At 41.8% G+C, this 21,303-nt stretch overlaps 2 protein-coding genes across 4 annotated transcripts in view; both read right to left on the reverse strand.

Annotated features, from left to right (window-relative positions):
• Positions 1-455: 455 nt before the first annotated feature.
• On the reverse strand, positions 456-14,489 carry SNORC (secondary ossification center associated regulator of chondrocyte maturation). Of its 2 annotated transcripts, none has more exons than XM_088669717.1 (3): positions 13,422-14,371; positions 2,384-2,566; positions 456-650 (listed from the first exon to the last, which is right to left on the reverse strand). In XM_088669717.1, exons 1-3 carry the CDS (start codon positions 13,492-13,494, stop codon positions 541-543), a joined length of 366 nt encoding a protein of 121 aa, XP_088525843.1. In that variant the 5' UTR covers positions 13,495-14,371; the 3' UTR covers positions 456-540. The 2 variants fall into 2 exon arrangements, with proteins under 2 accessions (XP_088525843.1, XP_088525844.1); XM_088669718.1 differs by having other exon boundaries at positions 458-650; positions 2,384-2,563; positions 13,422-14,489.
• A 3,041-nt stretch (positions 14,490-17,530) lies between these two features.
• The window catches only part of GIGYF2 (GRB10 interacting GYF protein 2), a 68,778-nt gene continuing 65,005 nt past the window's right edge, over positions 17,531-21,303 (reverse strand). For both annotated transcript variants that reach the window (XM_060274654.2, XM_035133107.3), the window contains 2 exons: positions 19,833-19,980; positions 17,531-19,242 (listed from right to left, as the gene is read on the reverse strand). In XM_060274654.2, coding sequence (XP_060130637.2) covers positions 19,175-19,242; positions 19,833-19,980 — 216 coding nt within the window. In that variant the 3' untranslated portion in view covers positions 17,531-19,174. The remainder of the gene's footprint in view (positions 19,243-19,832; positions 19,981-21,303) is intronic.

A 21,303-nucleotide genomic window follows, 5' to 3' on the forward strand; every position in this document is an offset into this window, starting at 1 on the left:
AACATAAGACCAGGCATTCCACAAATAAATAAAATATACCAGGCTCCCACCCCCAGCTACTGCTACAGAAGCTAAAAGTCAATAATCTGATTACAGTTTTATTCTAGCTGTAGCAAGAGCTTGGAAAGATGCATTCGAGCACACGTGCCAAGTTAATGTGACTTTTAAAACAATGCACACAATTTATCGCATTTGGATTAGTGGCACAAATATATATATATATATATATGTGTGTGTGTGTGTGTGTGTGTGTGTGTGTGTGTGTGTGTCAAGAAACTGACTTCACAGCAGCTTCTCAATTTGTGTAGACATGTCCCTCAGTCCCCACTCTAAATCCCACTTGTGCCATCACTAATGTTTTCAAAGTATTTGTATTAGAAAAGGGGATCTGATTCCAGGAGGCTCCTGTGACGTTTGGAAAACGCAGGTGCTGAAGGAACTTGTTTTTTTTCCCTTTTCACAGACAGAAAGAAATAAGTGCAGAAGAAGGAAAGGGCTCAGACAGGTGTATATTAGGAAACAGAACCTTTTTTATTGATTTCAGGAAGCAGAAAACTTTCGCAGGGTGATGACGATCAGGGCCACAATCACAGATGTGCCCAGCAGAGCAGCGATCACGATGGCACCAATAGCTCCAGGACCCAGAGACCCTGCAGGTGACAAAGAGGAGGGTGGGGGGAAGCAGGCAGGTTGAGGAGAACAGAAAAGTGCCTCTGAAAAACGTGTGCAGGAAATACACAGTCTTTCCCACCATACATCTTTGCAGCACCAGGAAAACAACACTCGATTGTACTGGATCATTCTCTTAAGTAATGCCATGTATAAAGCCCATGTGCTAGATCCCCTAAGCCAGTGGGCCGCGGGTGGGCCAATCTAGGTCACAGTATAAGGATAAGGGGCCATATATGGCTTTTTCCCTTTCTTAACGCATTTGCTGACATACATACTCTCAACAGCTGGTTGAGGGAGAAAGTCCGAGACTAGAATGTTGTACTGACATTCCTTGGGGAATAGCAGCACAGGGAAGGTAAAGAAATGGCTCTGTTGTGTCATTCTTTACATCTACAGAATAAACAGATTTAATTTGGGTTGCAAGCAGGAGTGAACACTAGATCCCTAATTATACCAGGAGTTTTAAGAATTTAAGGCAGATATGCAGCAGATCGCTGGGGTTGTACCATATGTGTTTTGCTCTCTCTATTTATCAAGGATCTTACATGATTTATTCATGTAAAATCCAAAATCCTAAGTCAGGTGGGGGCAGTGTATTGTTTTCTTTTGTCTATGTTCTTGCTTTTATCGTGCATTTTTTGGTCTTATACTGTAATTTTTCTGCTGTGAATCGCCCCAAGATCTTTGGATGAAGGGCCGTATACAAATTTAATAAACAATAATAAATCAAAGTAGTGCCAACTTTAGATTGCTTGGTTCCCTATACTATATTGAACACGAACCACAGTTTGGCTGGGTTTAGATATAGTGAATAACTGTAGATAATTTAAAGTGGCTGAGCCAGAGGAGGTGAAGGAAGAACCCGAGACTGAGATTTTTGCACATGAAGGATAAACTATGATCTAGCATTAAGAGTGAATGCAGCCATTATCCGGCACAAGGAGTGCCAACTTGGTGCCGCATGTTCTTAAGACGCCTCTTGGGCTTGCCAATCGGAAGGTCGGCAGTTCGAATCTGCGCAACGGGATGTCAGAGAAGATCCTTCACTGACACCGGGTGAGCTCCTGTTGCTCTGTCCAGCTTCTGACAACCTAGCAGTTCAAAAGCATACCAGTGCAAGTAGATAAATAGGTATTTCTGCGGCTGGAAGGTAAACTGTTTTCATGCACTCTGGCACTTGTCACTGTCCTCCATACGCCAGTAGTGGTTCAGTCACGCTGGCCACATGACCAGGCATTTGTCTGTGATCATGCCAAGGGAGCTGGCGTTTGTCTTTGGACAAAAAATGGCCTGGCTCCCCCCTTGGTCTGAAAAGCGAGACGAATGCCACACCCCATAGTCACCTTTGACTGGACTTAACCACCCAGGGTTCTTTACCTTTTTATCTTTGGAGCAGAAAGTGAGTTTCTTAAATGCCAAAGGAATGGTATTGTTTATGGTGCATCAATAAAATGGAAATCTGTTCTGTTTGCATTTCTGCTTTACAGAGCAATGCAAAACTGCTAGTGGTTGTTGTTGTTTTAGTCATCCATTTCAGTATTTCATGGGACATTTTGCTACTCTTCCAAAATCATGTAAAATTTGTTGCATTTAGAAGGAAATGATGGTTGCCAATACAGCCATCCCAACATAGCAATTTTTTGTGATCTCACACAGTGCCGCCCCCACCCAAAGCCGTGTTGTTTAGCACCCCATCTCCAATAACATGTACCATTCCCATTATCCAGTTGGTGCAGATGGGTTGTGTCCTCTGGTTCATAATCCGAAGTGTAAGGTGGGAATCCTGGAGAGTCGGAGAAGCGGGCTGTGGTGGTGGTCTCTGAGGGCCCTCCTCCCGATGGCAGCTCTGGTGGGTCATTCCATAGCGTTGGGAGAGGTCCTTGGGGGTATTCTGCTAGAACAACACACGCAAAAGCCCAGTTAATCATTTCAGACTATCCGTACCACAGCCTCGTAAATTCTGGCACTAGACATTCAACAGGAACCCTGTTTCAAATTTTGAACACCAGCCGAAAGCTTTTTCTATTCCATTAGACTTAGGCAGGCTTTATCTTTCCATAATAGTCAATTTCTGGTTTTAACTATTTAATATGGATTTATGCACAATTATTGTAAAAAAAACAAAACAAAACAAACCTCTGATGTTTTTTTAAAAATGAACAGTGGTATATAATTAGGTTTGTAAAATTAATTAATTAACACTGGGATGCTGAAAGGCTCATTAAGGCTTCCCCCTTCCCTAGGCAATAACAAGTTGATCTTAATAAGTGGTAGCAAAAGAATGGGTTGCATTGCCCTCTGCTGGATAAAGTTGTAAGAGCTATTCAGTTCTCCCTTGGTTCTGAGCCTGCAACCTCACACCTAATGGTGCTTTGAAATATTCATTCTAAACTTTGCATCATCTCTGCCCACCCATCTTCTTTCTGTTTGCACTACTGACAGTTTGACCAAAACTGGCCCCACAAGGCTTGCCATTTGGGCACAGTCAGTTACGGCAGTTCATGTGGTTTCATGCTCTACCTTTCAATAACGAAAATATGTATTAGCATGATAATCTTACCCATACACGTTGGGGGGGGGGGCTTGTTGTACTCGTGTTTGCTTTTTGCTTAAGTGGAAAAATGGAGAAATAAGCATGGCAAAGCTGGAGAGGGGAGTACACAGTATTCATATACTTTAAAAATTCAAACCATCTTTTTAAGGGATAAGAGGAACCCCAAGTGGTCCATTTATTGATCACTAGAAACACTTAAGGGACCCAGGTGGCGCTGTGGGTTAAACCACTGAGCCTAGGGCTTGCTGATCAGAAGGTCGGCGGTTCGAATCCCTGTGACGGGGTGAGCTCCCGTTGCTTGGTCCCAGCTCCTGCCAACCTAGCAGTTCGAAAGCACATCAAAGTGCAAGTAGATAAATAGGAACCGCTACAGCGGGAAGGTAAACGGCATTTCCATGTGCTGCTCTGGTTTGCCAGAAGCAGCTTTGTCATGCTGGCCACATGACCTGGAAACTATACGCCGGCTCCCTCGGCCAATAATGCAAGATGAGCGCGCAACCCCAGAGTCGGTCACGACTGGACCTAATGGTCAGGGGTCCCTTTACCTTTACCTTTAGAAACACTTAAGAACCATGAACCTAAAATGTCTTTTACCATGACATATCATGCTTTGCCCACAGTTTTTAAAATCTAGGAAAAATAAGGCTGCAATAAACAGGAAATAAGGAAATATGATTGGATAGAAAATGATACAGCTTCAGGTAGTTTTGCAGGCTACCTAAACTTAGGTTGGGGGCTGCAGGTTGCCCCCCTGTGGCTCATTTTATGGTTATATTGTGTAGGCTCAACTGTTCAATGTCTTGCGCGAGTCCTTGGAAATCTAGATGGAACTAGAGGGCTTGAAATACACCTTTGATTGGTGGCAAATGTGTTTTTCCACAAGGAGGGGGCATATTTGTCACTTACAACTTTTTTCACTGCAAATGACTTGAGAAACTGGGCCCAGTCTTTCCATGCCAGGCCTATTTGCAATCTAAAGCCTGCTCTGATTACCTTAGCTTCTCAAGTTTAGACAATACAACCAATTCTTCTTTTGATTTTTGCTCTTGGAGGCTTCTGCCTGCTGAAGAATTTACAAATTTGAAAAAAAGCTTGCAAATATTTTAAACACCTGGTAAGTCTGAGGAGAGGCCAAGCACTGAGCACAGTTGCAGGATTAATGGAGCCTTTGCGTTGTTGGCAATCTTCTCCCTGCCCACAATGTTAGCTTCTCACTCCCCCGGCAGACTTTCCCTGCCAGGACTTTCATAGGCAGGACACATAGCCCTGGAACTAGGATAGACAGGAACCCAGACCCTCCCCTGACGGTGCCCCTCAGATGCCTTCTCAGGTGAGATTCCAAGAAAACTACATTTTCTTTGATGTTGCCATTCGTGTCCTGTTTTCTCCCCCTAAGCGGGCTCTGGAGAAACTCAAAAGGCCCTTTTTGTTTATATGTGGCTGGACCCAGAAGGCAGCGATCAATGCTCATTTTGTCTGAGCAGGACGAGGCAGAGGCCCCAGCAAGACCTGGAGACATTCTGCAGGGCTCTGTCAAAACCACTGGAAATGTCACACCAAACTGAAAATGTGGAGCAAAACATTCAAAGCTATCTAATCGCATAAGATGATCCCCTAGCCCGAGGGGAAATATAGCCGAGGGCCAAAGGTTGCAGTAGCTTGCCAGTAGACAAAGAACGTACAGAAGTTTTGTTTTAAAAAAGCGAAACAAAAATGCACAAGCTGTATAAGAAAAGTGGGATCAGGGTAAGTCTCACTTCAGGCTAGTGGATAAAAAGACTTATCAGTGATAGGACCAGTGCTATTTTTCTAGAAAAAGAGGTGCCAAAGCTCACCATTAACTTGTCCTTTGTTCTCTCAGGATGGCAATGGCGCCCACCTGAGTTCCAGCTGGGGGAAAGAAAGCCCTGGGTAGGACAGTCAGTCTTCACGTGTGGAAAAGCTTCAGTCCACAGCATTGCTGCTTGAAGACTCTCAAGTAGAGGGCTAACCGGTCAGGCTTGATAGCATAGGCTTGCATGGATTGCTGCCTTAGTGATCCTCATAAAGGGGTCTTTTAGTCTGCCAACAGGACTGTCCGATTTGGTGCACCACATAGTCAATAAGCGTGAATTATGCCAGTGGCATTTGGATCGTGCTGAAATTCCATCTCTAACCTACTGTGATTAGTAGGGGAAAAACCTCCACACCACTGAGTATAAATAAAGCTGTGGTCAGCAACTGGCCAAACTGACACGAGTCGGCGGCCTGAAAACTAATGCTGGCCCCTTCTAGATCGTGCCTCACACCTTAATGAAGAAACTACTGTGCGCAGAGGAGACATAAATCACAACACATGAAAGAAAGAAAAAGTCATCTCTAAAATCTCGTGGATAAAGTTTCTTCATAGTTCCCCTCACAAACAAGTATTAAGGTTACTGAAGCCATGTGTTGTGCAGCATCTGTGATAACACAAGACTGAGGTGAGGAAACTGTGGTCCAAGGAGCGCATCAAGCTCTCGGTCTCATTTTGTGTGTCCCTCAGCCTGGTTTCAAAACTCCACCCACTGCACAAGCCCCACCCACTTTGGCTCGGCCTACATCACCTATGACTTCAAGCACTTCGGCACTGCCAAGCGGTCTAAATCTGATTACCTCAAGGATGCAGCCCTTGGGGGAGGGGAGGGGAGGTTCCCTTCCCTGTGCTTTAGGCAATAATCCTCCAGCTAGTTAACAAAATTAAATCCTACCAACAGTGATGTGAAATGCCTGTTAACTTGGTTCTTAAAGTGAGCAATATACAGTACTCACATTTGGAAAGGTGCCATTTTTGACAACCTCGTGAAGATCGCCTTACCTAACATGTGTCCGATTAACTGCTTTGATCTGTGGAACTGCTACTTTTGCCAGTGCCACATGATGTTTGTTCTGCACTTGCAAGGAATTAGTCCTTCAGTGTGGCAGCCCCTGCACTCTGAAACTCATGATCTGTTAATATTAGGCAGGTGTCTTCACTGTAATACTTTCAGCGCCTGCTAAAAACTTTTTTGTTCAAGCAAACCTACCCAGGTGTGTATTTTTTACATGGCATTTTATCTTATAATGCTTTTTTAAATAAATAAAAATGCCGATTTTATGTTTTGAAAATTCTTAGACCAGTTTGTTTTAAACATATGATTTTAGCAGTGTTTTTAATGTGTATTTTATATTGTTTTATGTAGCCTGCTTAAAGGTTTTGATGATTAAATCCCGTTAACACCTATGCTTTTCAGATTCTGCCATAGGTTGGGGATGAGTTCTCATTGCCAAGGAAATATATCCAAGCTAGGTTTTCCTTAAGTAGGGTATTTGCTTGAAACATTTTCTCTGCTTTATTAGAAAACTTTTGTAAAAAACAACAACACCCCATCTGACATAGCTTCTCCCTTTGTTGTATATTATCTCTCTGTGCTGTATAGAACATAACATTCACTTTAAGGATGTTCCTAGCAATATGTTTCCCTCAATCCCAGTCATATGACATGATTTGCCTTATGATATTTACTTGTCCCGTAACTAATATAATGGCATAACTTTTGGTCATGAAGATTCATATTCTTTAATACACAGTATCAACGGTCTACTTAAGCATTCAAACAGACCTAGCTTTTCCTTCAAGGATCCTGCTATCAGTTTCATTCAAGATAAACTTTAACTCACTCAGGAGCAACAGGTTGGAGCTGAAGCCTCAAGTGCTTTGGCTAAAAAATCTTCACCCAAAACAAGTAACAGCTGGTTTCAGGCAAACCAGTAGTATAAAGATGCTAGCTTGCCAGGCCACTGCTGCAGTTACCCTGAGGTACCTCAGCCTAAATTTCCTGCCTTTCCTCCCAAAGGAGCCCAGGGAGGCAAAAAACAACAACAACTGATAAAACAATTGCAATGCAGAATGTACTGTTGAAGAGATGGTACCTGTCTAATATTTAAGGAGAAGGAATTCCAAAAGGTAGGTGCCACAACACTTAATTCTTTACATTGTGTGGGGCAGATCTCCTGCTAAGATGGTATCTGCAGGAGGCCCTCAGTTGCAGAATTCATTGTTTGATTGGTGAAATGGATCTTTCATTAACCCTAGTCCCAAACTTCATTCACCAAATCCAGAACCTTGAATTTAGCCTGGTTGGCAGCCAAAGGCCAATGAAGAACCTGAGCTAAAACCTATTACTGACAAAATGTCCTTCCCTTGAGAATAAACAGCCATAGTCTGAGCGAGGTTGGGGGCTTGAGATATTCATAATCCTCTCCAGAATTGTCAGTGTTTCATTAAATAAAAATTATACTCACTTGCACAGGAAGTAGCAACCTGACTCCTCCCTTTGAGTGATCTGCCCAGTTTGCTAAAGTACTGATATCCTGCTTGCATCCCTCCACTGCATGCTCTAATGACCAAAGGAGGGAAAAGCAGCTGGAAAGCCTGTGCTTTCCTCCCTTGTTAATTATAGCAATAGTTTTGCTCAAATTCGTAATGGTTGTACATTGATTTATTATTATTATTAAGGATTTTATTGATTTACAGAAATATGTGCAATGTCTCTCATAACATTTTTACAGATCAGTTTCATTTGTTGAGACATTGGGAAGGAAGGGGAGGAAAGAGGTAGATGGGGAAAGGTGGGTGGGGGTGGGTTCGGGTGACGGTGTTTCTATTTTACTTATTATATGTGGGGGAGGGGGTTGTCAGCGTCGCTTGTGCAGGTTCTCTGTTGATGGTTGTACATTGATTTTCCTGGCTTGAAAACAAATTGGTCAGCAACTTGATTGTTAGGAGACATCTACACCACTCTGCAAATTGTAACTCTGTGAAGGAAATAGGGGTCTCCTAACAACATTCAGCACCTTTCAAAAGCTACAGCTCCCATTGGGGGGAAGCCATGATTGTTTAAAATCGTATCATAGTGCTTTAAATGTATGCTGTGAATGTGGCCTTTAATTTGTAGACTTTCAAATGTAACAATTCTTAAATCACAGTGCTGTGAAAAGTTGTGACTTGTGATTTCTCCTATGGATCAAGCTGCTGCTGTTCAAAGCCCAAGGCCAGGCCTGTTTCCCATCTTCATCAGTTGACAACCTTTTCCAATTTGAATGCAGTGAATATAATTTTGCTTCAACCAAAGTGCTACTACCAGTAACAAGAGACAACTGCAACAACGGATGGTCTACTTGCAGTTTAGGCAGCATGTTAGCATCAACTCTCTGATCTTAAACAACCAATCTCTTTTCTCTACCGTCCCCTCCCCTCGCCCTGTGCTATGTGAAGTGTTGTGATTGGCATTTATAAGCAAAGGATAGGAACATTGACTTTGTGCCTAAAGTCTGGAAAAATATGTTTTTGTTAAAAATGGCCAAAGCCCACCAAAAGATGACATTTCCAACTCAAATTGCACCCAGGAAGAAAATATTTCCCACATAATTTAAAAGTAACAGAGTGGCTGGGATAAGCAAGAAGCCACACTCTCTCAAAGACATCCTGATCAACGGATTGGTGTTTAATTAGAGTTGTTATAATCTCCCTTTAATTTGAAACTTGTCACAGGCCTCGAACACTGATCTAAGTTAATGTAGCTTGTCAAAGAAACTTAAACTGGGTTGACAATTTAATAATGCTGGCAAAGAGATCGTGCTTGGAACACAGTGCTAAAAGGTCCAGGTTATGTAATATATACTCTGCTGAGAAAACACAGTAGTCCCCATAGTATCAGTTTCAAACCAACCATGGTACAAGTAGTCTCTGAAAACGAGGATGCCTCTGAACAAACTGACATATTTTAGTCAAAAATGGGGGTGCTGCAACATACCAATGAATCATTTATTCCATCTTGACACATGAACAAAGGGGAAAATAAAACGTCTAAGAACACATGCTTAGAGAACCACTGTAGCTCAGAGATATTTTATTTTCACCTCACTTCTTTCTCTGGATTAGTTATAGGCTACTTTGCAGCAGCTCCTCTGGAGAAATCAACTGCTCTTCCAAAATGCACCTTATCTCCACAGCCGCTAGTCCAGGCATAGGCAACCTTCGGCCCTCCAGATGTTTTGGACTAATTCCCATCATCCCTGACCACTGGTCCTGTTAGCTAGGGATCATGGGAGTTGTAGGCCAAAACATCTGGAGGGCCGAAGGTTGCCTATGCCTGCACTAGTTCATCATCCATTTGTACTGGGATGAATGAAAAAGCCAGCATGACTATTTTAACTGGGGCATTAGCAGACGCTATGAAAGTGCAGAGTCGTCTCAGGCCATCTTGTCCCTGCTCTTACAAACATAACATCCCAGAAAGCTTGAAACCAAGCTCCACTGCTGTCTTGCAAGTGGCCTGATTTAAACATGACCCATACACAGAGTTCAAATCATCAGTGTTAGCCTTGGTTCAAATCAAGAGATGGAAGCCTCCATCTGCAGCAGAAAAGCTGGTTGATTCTATGTCGTGCATATATGAAGAAACATCTGCATGGCCTCCCAATTCCATCACTTTCATGTAGGTTTGCAGGAAAATTGAGGGGGGGGGTTGACTGTTCTTTCCACATAGATAGTTGTGAGGTGAAGGTGGTCCGGGACTAATCCCTTGGGTTGGTTCTCAGCTACTAAAGATTTAAAACATCAGTAGTACTTGGGGCTGAGATCAGTATCTCCCTGCTCACTTTGGAGGTTTCTGTTGTGGAAAGCCAGAGGCGCCGGCACAGAAAAGCAGGGACCCAAAAGTGCTCTCAGAGACCGAGAGTGGGCTGTACGGACTCAGGTAGCCCCAGTGGGCATGTGGCCAGTGTGCGGATGAAAGAAGCCCTTCTTCAGAGGCACAAAGGGAAGTCTGTGATGGTACAAGCTCAAGCATGGGTCTACACAAAGCACCATGGTTGCTCTGGATGTTAAATAAACTTGTTTACAAAAAAAAGGCCAGGGCTATGTATATAGCTAAGCACACAAGGGGACTGGCTGTACCCCTTTCATCATTTTGTTGGGACACATGGCAAGGAGTTTTCTTCCTGACTCATACATTGAAAGGCAAATTTAAAAACAACCTCCAAAAGTCACAATGGGAATAAAAATGAATCCTCTTTCACAGGGTATGATATCCAACACATAGGTCACATTTAGATTTTGCAGCTTTTATCTGGTATGCTTCACAGAAAAGTTACAACTATATTATAGTATGTTCATTCACTGCCATTTTCATCAACTGAACTGGGCTGGGCTCCTCTCTTTCAGAGGCCATCAGAACCAACCGCCTTGTGAAAAGACGTTGGGTTGGAAAGCTGTTTTTTTTGGAGGTCCACAAAGACCTGTTGCAGAACTGTGAGCCGCCAACAGCAGCAAGTCCACATGTTCTTGCCTTGTAACCAAGATCTAGTGCCCAAGTTTGCTTCTCCTTCCCCAATTCTTTTTCCTTTTGTGTCACAACTTTTTAAATTGCAAGCCTGGGGGCAGAGACTGGCTCTCTTTTTTGTACCCTAAAAAGAGCAAGGTAAAAATACTTTACAATTATAAGTAATAAATATTATATGTTGACCTTCTAAGTCACCCTGAAAGTTGTTTAGCTTTTTAAGGACAGGATAAAAATGATCAAAGTAAATGATCAAAGTAAATACATAATGGAATTTTATCTGGGTTTCACCCATTATCTTTTTTAATGCTATTTATGTTCTAAGGCAGTTCTAAGGTAATAGGAAAATCTAAATAGTCCAATGCATTAACTGCCCTGAGATCTTTTGATGAAGGTTGGGTTATTTATTTATTTAGCAAGCATCAGAACAGGATTCATATTTGAGTTCATCTCCAAACTTATAAGGCAGAAGTTTCATCCTGGATAAAAGAAAAAAGGGGCAAGTTCCTAAATGCCTGCTCATTACATCACAAATGCAATATTCAAACGATGAATGACTGAGCAATCACAGATAAAATACAACAGAGAAATTCATTATCTCCTCCAGCACAAAGCACTTCCAAGAGTCAGCTCATACATACAGCTGTGAGTCAAGTGTTGAAAAATGTGGGGATAAGACATCAAGGGACGTACCAACAATATGGAGAGAGAGAGAGAGAACACACGAATATGATTGTGTAAAAAAAAAAGTTATGGGATTGCCTGTGTTGAAAGGCTCATTGATGGATACAGAGCTAAACCAAAAAATAAATTGCACTTTAAAGCAAAATGAAAATGCTAAAATCAATAGCAAGTCCCTTGGTCAACACTTCCAAATATTATCAGTACTGTGGAGACAAAGAAATGCAATGTGGCAGCATCAAACAATGTTGTTGCAACCATTCTGCCAAGTTCCAATAAGGAAAACCAATGCAATTAAAATACTGCAACACACTGTAGAGAAAACGATTAACAGATTTATCATGTATGGTATTCTTCTACCATCTATGAAAGCCAGGACTCACATTTTATGGTAAAAATATAATACCCTTTTTGGTCTCATAAGCAGATCGACTTTTTCTGCTGCTTCTGGAAGCGAAGATTCCTCACACATTAAAACAATATATTTTATTGTATGAAGGGGTACAGATGATGTTCCTAAAGAGGCAATGTTGTTTGTGCCAAGTCAAAGATGGGGATATCATCTCATATGTTGACTCCTTTGATGCAACCTACCGAAGACAAAGCATTGCCACTAATGCTCATGGTCAGGAATTAAGCAGCTTCATAGCTCCAGTACTGTCAATCCAAATGCAACAAAGATAGGATGAACATATTGATAATGGCTTCTCATTATGGCTTTGGAAACTCAGTAGTATTACCATATGTTGCCATTTATATTTGTAAGTGAAACACCACAAGCTTCTAACAAGCCCTGGGTAGCTTTTGTATAGCCTGTGTGTTCCATGACTGTCTAAAGGTCAAGAAGTTTTCTGCCCCTTCACTGGGCAAAGAACTTTCAAAGTTTGTAATGAACAAGCTAATGGTGGAATCCTAGGACTCAGAAGTAAGTCCTATTCAATGGAATTTCCTTCCAGGTAAGGGATATAGGATTGCAGTCTATGAGCCTTGAAACAACATTCTTAGCAGCATTTGTACAAAAAAAACCCTCAATAGCAAGGATGCATGGGCCCTTGCTGTTGGGCAGTGGTAGCTGCTTTTGACTCAAGAGGTCCAATTTACTTAACAATCCAGTTAAAGGATCCCAGGTACATTATTATCCCACATATGGCTTTGTCCTGCTCCAGGGATCCAATCTGGGGCCTTCCAGATATTGTTGGACCCTGGCTCCCATCACCCGCAGTCAGCAAGGCCAATGGTCAGATAAGACAGGAGTTGTAATCAAAACCATCTTTAGGGCCACAAGTTAGCCACCCCTGTTTTATTCAGTTGTCACACAGATTGCCCAATCCAAGAGTGTTTTTTAAAAGGGATTGGGGAATTGCAGTTAGGTTACTGCAATCGTATTTTGCATAAATGTTTTTCTGACACTGAATTCCACTGGTATTCTCAGCATTGAACAAACAGGCGCAGGTGGATCTTTCCAAAGGGAACACACTGATTAGGACTTGTGTACACACACTATCTCTCTCTGTGTGTTTAATAATTAGAATTTTGTACTGATGGCTCAAATTCAGCACAAAGAAAAACGATGCCCTACAGTTTATGTATGATGCAAGTGGTGTGTGATGCATCTTGTATATATGCATCTTGTAATGTTTGCATACTTCACATAATTTCTTCTACGAATCAAGGGTAGGGATAAAGACTTGGAAAAGACACTAAAACCTGTCTTCTGGGCCACTGAATCTCTTATTCTGCCACTTGCCTAGAGATTTCACCAGTATTCCCATACAATTATCTTCACAGAAAGGACTAAAAACTTCCTTTTTTAAAAAAAATCTTAATTCTCATGGTGCTGAATTATATATCCAAAACCAAATTCCACATTTGTATGGTGCCAGCACAAGAGATACAGTCCTAAAAATGATAATTCAAGCCTGTGTTTGCTGCTGACAACTCTTCAATGTTTTTCCAGGTGCAGACAAACTCACTGAAACCCACTCCTCAGTCCATGAAATGCTATCTAGATTTTAGATACAGTACTTCGCTTACTCAGCACTAGCAATCAATATTCTGATTGAATTCCACTTTGTTTGACTGGGGAAGGAACGCAAGATGCTTGAGAGAGGTGAGGGAACAGGTAAAGAGGTCAGGGCTGCAATGGTAGTTCAGAAAGAAGAAATCCAACTTACCTGTTTCCACATAAGGGACCAGAACTCCAGACAGTGTCAGCAGGATGAGACGAAGGACCTTGGTGTGGGGCATTGCCTCCTTTAGGAAGTGATACGCCTTTGGGAATGCTCAGACTCTCTGAAACCTTTAATGAGGAAGCAACTTTTCCTGGAGTTAATGAAAACCTTGTCCAGTTAGCTCTCAAGCCTTTTCACATGTGTATACGACACACAGAGAATCACAAATATTCTGCAGAGGCTCAGCTCATTCACACACACAGATTCAGGCAGACCTACCTCTTCATGCCAGAAGGCAGCTCCACCCATGTTGTCTTCCACCCCCACCCCACCCCAAATTCTACCGTTGGTCCGTGGAAACCAACCCTCCCCACCAGAGCAAAGCCCACACCCTCTGGCAGTTAGCTGCAAAACCCAAAAGGCGCCAAGGACTGCACTGGGTTTCTAACAACTGGTGTACACATCTAACATCACCATATGTTAAGGACAGTAGTGAATAACAGCATTCATTAAAAATGGCTAAACCCGAAGTAGACACATATTTGGATAAGCTGTAGCATACATCCTGCAAGTATTCAGCCCACATTTAACTGGGGAATAATGATGACCACAGAACCTTTTGGGTTATCGGAAGTGTCCAACTGAACACTAACACACTCTCACAGCAAACTGGGGTGAAAACAACTGATATTTGCTGGGTTTTATGAAATCCCCATTGATTTAACTCTCCTCTGATGCAGGTTTCTGTAAAGGTTTCCTCTTAGTTCAAACAACTGAACAGTTTCTTCAGCCAGAGACATGGAAAGATTTGTACAAAGACTTGAACATTTCAGAGATCACTCACTGTTGCTTTGAGATACTGATAGGCTAATGATCACACACATTCACTTTGAAGTTAAAATATAGAGACCGGGGGGGGGGGAACCATTTCCAGAGACAAACCACTTCAGGGTGAATAGCTACAGTGCCCAGTTTACATGTGATCTCAAAGCATCCAATAATATTTTCCAGTAGTTGGGCACTTTGAAATTCTTAGCAGCAACGAACAAGTTTGTCCTAAAGTTTACATTCAAACTGCAACATAAACATCTTTGCTCAGCCCATTTTACTGGAAAAACAAGCCAACGATTCAAATGGTTTTCATTCCCAGGGCAACTGTAGTCACTTTTCATTTTTGAAAAAGGGGATGGGCAAAGAGAGAGAAATCAAGAACCAATCTACAACCACATTATAACTTTACCTGCTATAGTTGTGAAAACATAAATTGGTTCTAAACTGTTGTTTAGAGGTATCTTTGTAGATGGGAAACCACATCTGGTAGCTTTGGTGAAAGTCAGTATTTACTTCATTATTTATATTTACTACAAACTCGTTGATGATATATAGAGTTCCATCTTGTTCTTTAAGAGGCTGCCAGCCCCTTTTGAAGCAACAGTACTATTATATTAAAACCAAATTCTGTGGTTTGTTTCTTGATCAAGTATTGGATTGTATTAAAAGTTGCACATTGCGGTACAATGAAAGAGTAGTGTGACTGGGAGAATTTTTGGAAGGTGACAGATGTCTACAGTTCTTTCCATCAATCAAAACTTATTTCCTGACAGGATAATTATGTGCACTGAGCATGTCAATCAGAATACTTTGCACTGTGTCACACATGAACTTTTGGGATGGCTTTTCTGAGCTATGCTACAAAATAGAACTTTGAAGAGACTGTGAAAATGTTTTCCATTAAATTTGCAGGCCAAATTAATAGGAATATGGTTTTCTTAAATCCTGAGATTAAATAGTATCTAGTGCACCTCATTTTACACTTACGTATTTCGAAGGAATACCATTATAGCTTTCCAATGCACACAACAGTTTGAAAGCACAGTGGGAACAAACAGAACTATTAACGTAAACACAGATGGTCATTCGTCAAATTATAACTTATGGTCACATCTGCACATACCATACTATTTTAAACAAACAATTTGAAGTGATTTTTTTTTATCTTACCCTTTGGACAAAACCATGTGGTAAGCCAGCCAACATTGCCCTGCAAAGTAGTGAGGATAATCTTGCATTTCTGAACCCAATCTGAAATTCAAGGCAGCAGGGGAGTGGTAAGGTTTCCCCCACCACTTGGCAGCACAGTAAGAATGCCTTGACTTATGAAGCTGTTACCATGCACAACACCGTTGCATTAAGTAACCATTAAGCAAATCTTTAACACAGGCAGTACACTATAGATGGGCGGGCACAGACAACCATTTGCCTAGATTGAAGTAACCTACATGGCTGTGCATATGACCAACAGTAAGCTGTACTGTCCTTTCAAATGGTAAGGAGAAACTTGTCATTCCCATGGATTTCAGGGACGAAAATGCAGGACAATTCCGACCAACACCATCACTGGACAAGACAAGACAAAGTGTTGTTCCAAGTGGCTACATGTACACCAGGGTTTTATATAATCTATACCCAAATTTTCTACATTAATGTGTACTCAAAGCAGCTTACAAGTTTTCCTTGAGAAAATGTTAAGCGACAAAACAATGCACTTAAAAAAGCATCATTATGCTTAAATTATTGAAAAGCAAATGGTAATCTGAAACCATGATACCTTGCCTCCCTAGTGATTTTATTCACATTGTGGTAAATTACTACTTGGTAACTGATTATCCAGACCAACAGACACCATCAGCAAGCAAAATCGCCACATACCATCCCTTTCTAAAATGTCAACAAATGTGACACAGACCATTCTTTTCCTCTTTTTACTGCAAAGTGATACTTCTGAAAAAGCTATTCATATATTGTGATACCATTCCATCATGGCAGAGGCTGTGCATGTGTGTGAGCAATAGCAATCCTACAAAATTGTTGAGTTCAATTCCTCAGTGTTGAGACCTAGGAGGGAATCGCCTGTAATACAACTATGTTTACAAAGCTCAGCATGTTAAGGCACTTGCATAAGCAGCTGACCATATTTGGCTGATTTTAACCATGTCACTGTAGATACCCCAAAAGGAAGGGCTGCTCCGAGTGTTTAAAATCTGCTCAAATCCCATGAGAAGCTGCTCACACAAACAGCTTACTACATGTCCATTCATTTACATTACACAGGATGCTTTATGTATGAAAAACGTCTTGAAATAAGGCACATTCGTGTTCTTACCTTCAATCTCCCACCCTGCTGCGAAGTTTTACTAGAATAAATTTGATTTAGCATGAATTTTAAATTCTTCTATGGCCCAAAATTATTCCTGTCCAAGTAAACAAAATGTGGCTACTAGAGCAGGGCCATGTTCTTAGGTATGGGACAAAATAAGCTACACTTCAATGGTGTTCTAAGAAATAGATGACCAAGGCAGATATTCAGATAAGTTATAAACTTATAAATATTGGAGAGGGGAAGAGAAGAAAAATATACAGATGTGAGAAATCTAAAATGTTTTATAGGAAACCTGACAATTAGGGGTTGGTCAATTTCATTTGGTTTGGGTCACTGATCATTTCCTTCACCCCATCGTCACATTTCAGTGTAATTATTTTGAAAACACAAAAGAAGCAATGAAAACTATTCTTGGAAAAATGTGAAACAAGCTGCCTATGTCTATATTTAAGAGCCACATAAAATCCCCCCTGTCCCTAAAGGCCAGTGTATTCTCGGCTTGGGTTACAGAACCATTGCTTTGGTTTGCAAAAAATTTTTAAAAAATGTTGGGGTTGGTACAGTACTTGCTGTTTTGTTCACAGTGGGCTTATTAATGTTTTTTTAAACATGTTTACAGCTTAAAAAAAGAACTAGCCAGGCTTAGTCCTCTTGCATAAACAAGACAAGAACATGAATGGGTATGTGTCTGCAGATGAAAGAAGGGAAGAGTGAAGATTTGTCGAACATTTCCAATCTCAACTTAACTGATGTTTATTTTCACCTCTAAAATTATCAAGTAGCAAAACCACCAACATTCCTCCAGGGGTATGAAATAAAGCAGTTGCTGTCCCTCCATGTCCTGTGTACTTGATTGTTACTTGCTGGAACAGGCACTGGTAGAGTTCCAGGTCAAGTTTAGCACCGGAAAGGATTGCCAAAGCTGGCTTTGACAAAAGCAAACAATGTGTGCTCAGGTATTAATACAACCAGGTTTTATTTAAGTTCTCTCTTCTTCTTCTTTATTACCCCCATACTAGCAAGCGTTCCGAGGGAATTTTAAGTTCTGTAAACATTAACTACCCCCTTCCCCCCTTTGTAAGTTTACAAAGCAAAGGAGATCAGGAGACCAGATTTGTGACAGCACCTAGCCTCACTGAGCTACCAGATCCAAAAACTATATACAAATCTGCAGCTGTCTCTGTAAGAGTTACTGTACACATTGGGGGTGGGGGTGGGGGAAAGGGGTGTGAGAGAGGAAAATCAAAAGAAATAAAATCTAAATTATTCTGCTCTGGAGCAACTTCAGTTGTCTTCTTCAGGCGATGATGGCAGACCAAGGTCTTCAAACAGCAGCGCAACTTCCGTGGGCACATTGCATCCCTGTGCAAGTGGGAGCGTGGAGGGTGGGGGCTTAGAACTAAGTGCACTGGCCATTTCAGACTTTTTAACATTCTGGGGTAAGGAATGGAAAAGGTGGATTACATAAATATATAAGCACAATGGACTGGAAGTAATGGGAGAGTGTACTATATAGTAAAACCAGCACACCTCGCTTTATCCCCCTCCATGTGATTTGTATAAAGAGACTCTGCCAATGCTCAGATTCCTTGCCTCATTTATTTCACTTTCAAGACGACAGCTCCCTGTTCCTTGGCGTGAATGCTGCTGCAGAACTTACAAAACTCTGAACCGCCATCATGTGTGACCAGATGAAATCTGGCTCGGTTTCAGGTTCCAAAGGTAGTGTCAACTCCCACAAAAAAACCAACTGGTGAAGATACATATGGTAAAGATCCTATGCGTCTCTGAAACGAGACAAATTCACAGCAGAAGGGTCCAAAATAACTGGCCCAATCACTTTGGAGGAAATATAATTAAAGGAGAAAATCAGCCTGAAGGAAAAGATGTGTGCCTCCTCCCACAATTTGAGTTCCCAATTGTTCAGGAAGGCTGGAGTGTGCTGAAGCATGAACTCCAGCATCTTTGACATCACTACCCAATGAAGACAGACTTGAAGTCCTCCAAATTCAATGTGCTGAAGAAGGGCTGGCAGGGATGTGCATTGCCAAACCAATCCAAGCTGAATGCTGCCCACCACCACCATTCCCTGCTGTTGCCAGTTCTACAGTTATGAATGCACTTCCTGGTTCGGAAGGCATCTTTTGCCCTGATGGAGCATGGAAGTCAGTATCTGCGTGGCATTTTGGTTCTGAATTACATCTGTTAACCATGAGCTCTCCACTATGATTGCACCAGTTAAATGTGACGAGAATGACAAAAGAAGGAAGGAAGCTACCATATGTAGACCTCCAAATGGCTTTACAAATAGCTTGGGAGAAGAAATCACAGCACCGTGATTTGCACTCAGCCTCATATATAAATCTTCTTTCCCACCTATCCAGAAGAGAGAACCAGAGGCTGATAAAAATGAAGGTGACTGTGCAATCCTGGGCAGAAAAGGGCTTGGTTGAGGCTAGAAATAGCAGCCTGAGATGATTTGATTCTGTGATCCATTTGCAAGGCAAAGATGACTGCAGCAGATAAAAGACTCTGTCCAGCAGTGGAGAATGCATGGTTAACAGGACACAGGAAAAGCCAGGCGATTTGCATATACTCAGTAGTCATCCAAAGTCTCTATTTCTCCCATGTTGAGCCGCTCTGAAGAGGCATTGACAGAGAAACCTGCAAAACAAGACAGATAGATTTCTTAGTGCACAGATGTGTACAGCTTATTCCCAGATCTTACATGTCTTCATAAAGTAATCCATATACATTAAAGACGGTACTGAAGGCAGTATTTTGCCATCAATCCAGCTATTTTTTCTGGTGCTTTCAGCTCCTGGTTTAAGGATATTTACACAATAAAAGCATGAGCGAGTAATCTTCCCAATAAACCCCCAAGTTATACACAAATATTCAAGAAATTTTCATCTTTTATAAATCTGCTAATCATTTCCTAGCAATTTGAGAAACAAGAGAGAAACGAGCAAAGGGGAGGGCTAGTAATCAAGATTAAAATAGCCTGACAGGCATGAACCTTCAATGCTTATTAGCCTGTCTTCTCCCACATATCCGAGTGTGAATGGAACTAACTAATGAGGGGGCAAGGAGAGGTAAGACCCTGAGTGGTGATGTCCAGGCAACACCTAAATCTGGCTACAGTTCCAAGAGGGGAAGAAAGCACCCAGCAGCTATCCCTGATTCTGGAATCTTAGCTTTTATTTTCCCCTTCTGACTCTTGCCCCATTTATTTAATGTACCACAAAACTTGCCTAACAAGCTGGGATCTGCTCGAACCATTTTTTGTTTCTTCTTCTTTTTACCACTCTGTACTGCCTCAAAGTTGGATTGCTGGTTGTTGCTCTGATTAGTCTGAAAGACTGAATGCAGTGAACTGTGGTTCATCCCCCACACAGAATCCTGGAACACAAATAAATAACGTATTACAAGCTGGAATCATGCCTTGTGCACTCAGTAAGAGCATAAAAATAACAACGAGCCACTGTCCCAATCATAGGCAGCATATCAGTAACATTTCTGTTTAGCACATTCGCTGATATCTCTGTTAATTACCTGAACACACCCTCACTCTAATACCCCTATTCTATGTTACTTACAGAAAATTTTAAGGTCAGCTGCACATACAACACAATAGCTGTCTAATAAGCAAGGGGTGAGATATCTTCTCTCTATGAAGGGCCTTGTCACAAGCCCATTGGAGATGTCTTAGAGGGAGTGGTCTGATGGGGAATGGAAAGAGATTGGGAATTAGGTGCTGTATGACCCTGGATTGAGAGGTGGTGATGAGGACCCAGGAGATCCAAGTGGGTTGGCAGGAGAACGCCCCACTTCAGTGCCACTGGACACCCCAAGTGTAGAGTCTTGGCTGGTTGATGGCTCTGGCACCATTGAAGAGTCATTTCTTTCAGGGGCAGTGTAGAGCAACACATCTGATGGTGAATTGGCTCAATAATCTCTGTTTCCATAAACCAAGAACATGGAGACAACTGTGCTGGCACAAACAAACCTCACACCTTCAGCCCACTTGGAGGATTGCTTGTTTGCATGCCCATTCCCAGCCTTGGTACATTGATCACACAAATGAAGGTGCTTGTCCTGCTCTTCAGAAGGAGAGTTCAGGGGCATCTCAGTTGTTGGGTCAACATCTTAGTTTAAGTCTAACCATGTGTCTAGAACTCTGCTGTGCTTCCTCCCTTTGCAACTTACAAACTGACTTATGTTTGGACACTGTATTGAAGTTTGGAATAAAGCCTTTAATTCCAACAAGCGAGTGGAGTTTCAGCATTGCATATCTCTCTCTCTCTCTCTCTCTCTCTGTGCCATGCCTACCTCACCCCTCACTCCATCCCATCCCACATTTCCCTATACCACCCTCCCTGCCCTATGCCACACTCATTTACTAGGCAGTAAGTTTAATTGACCATAAGGGGACTTGCTTCAAATAAATATGCTTAGGATTGCATTGTATATAAACATTAAGGCTGCAATCCTAGGCAAGTAAGCTTGTCTAGGAGTGCACTGTCATAGGGAGACAGTTTTTGTTCTGATGACTAGATAGTTGTTGTTTCTGAGGTGGTTGCTTAACATTTTGAAGTGGTCATCTGGAGCACCAGTCTGCCCTGAGAGGTGCTTGTTTGCCTCTCCCCTTCTTTCCCACTACACGGCTGAATTCAGGTTTCACTGGAGGGATCAAAAAAGAAGAGCTAATAGCTCCTTAGCAGC

The sequence above is a fragment of the Zootoca vivipara genome, chromosome 5 (assembly GCF_965207765.1).
Source record: "Zootoca vivipara chromosome 5, rZooViv2.hap1.1, whole genome shotgun sequence".
NCBI lineage: Eukaryota > Metazoa > Chordata > Lepidosauria > Squamata > Lacertidae > Zootoca > Zootoca vivipara.

Bases quoted from the DNA above. Each gene is read 5' to 3' on its own strand.
- SNORC (XM_088669717.1), bottom strand. From the start codon at position 13,494: ATGCCCCACACCAAGGTCCTTCGTCTCATCCTGCTGACACTGTCTGGA. The intron at 2,567-13,421 runs GTAAGTTGGATT...GTGTTGTTCTAG, and splicing joins GGTCCCTTATGTGGAAACAG to CAGAATACCCCCAAGGACCT. The intron at 651-2,383 runs GTACATGTTATT...TGTCACCTGCAG, and splicing joins CCAACTGGATAATGGGAATG to GGTCTCTGGGTCCTGGAGCT.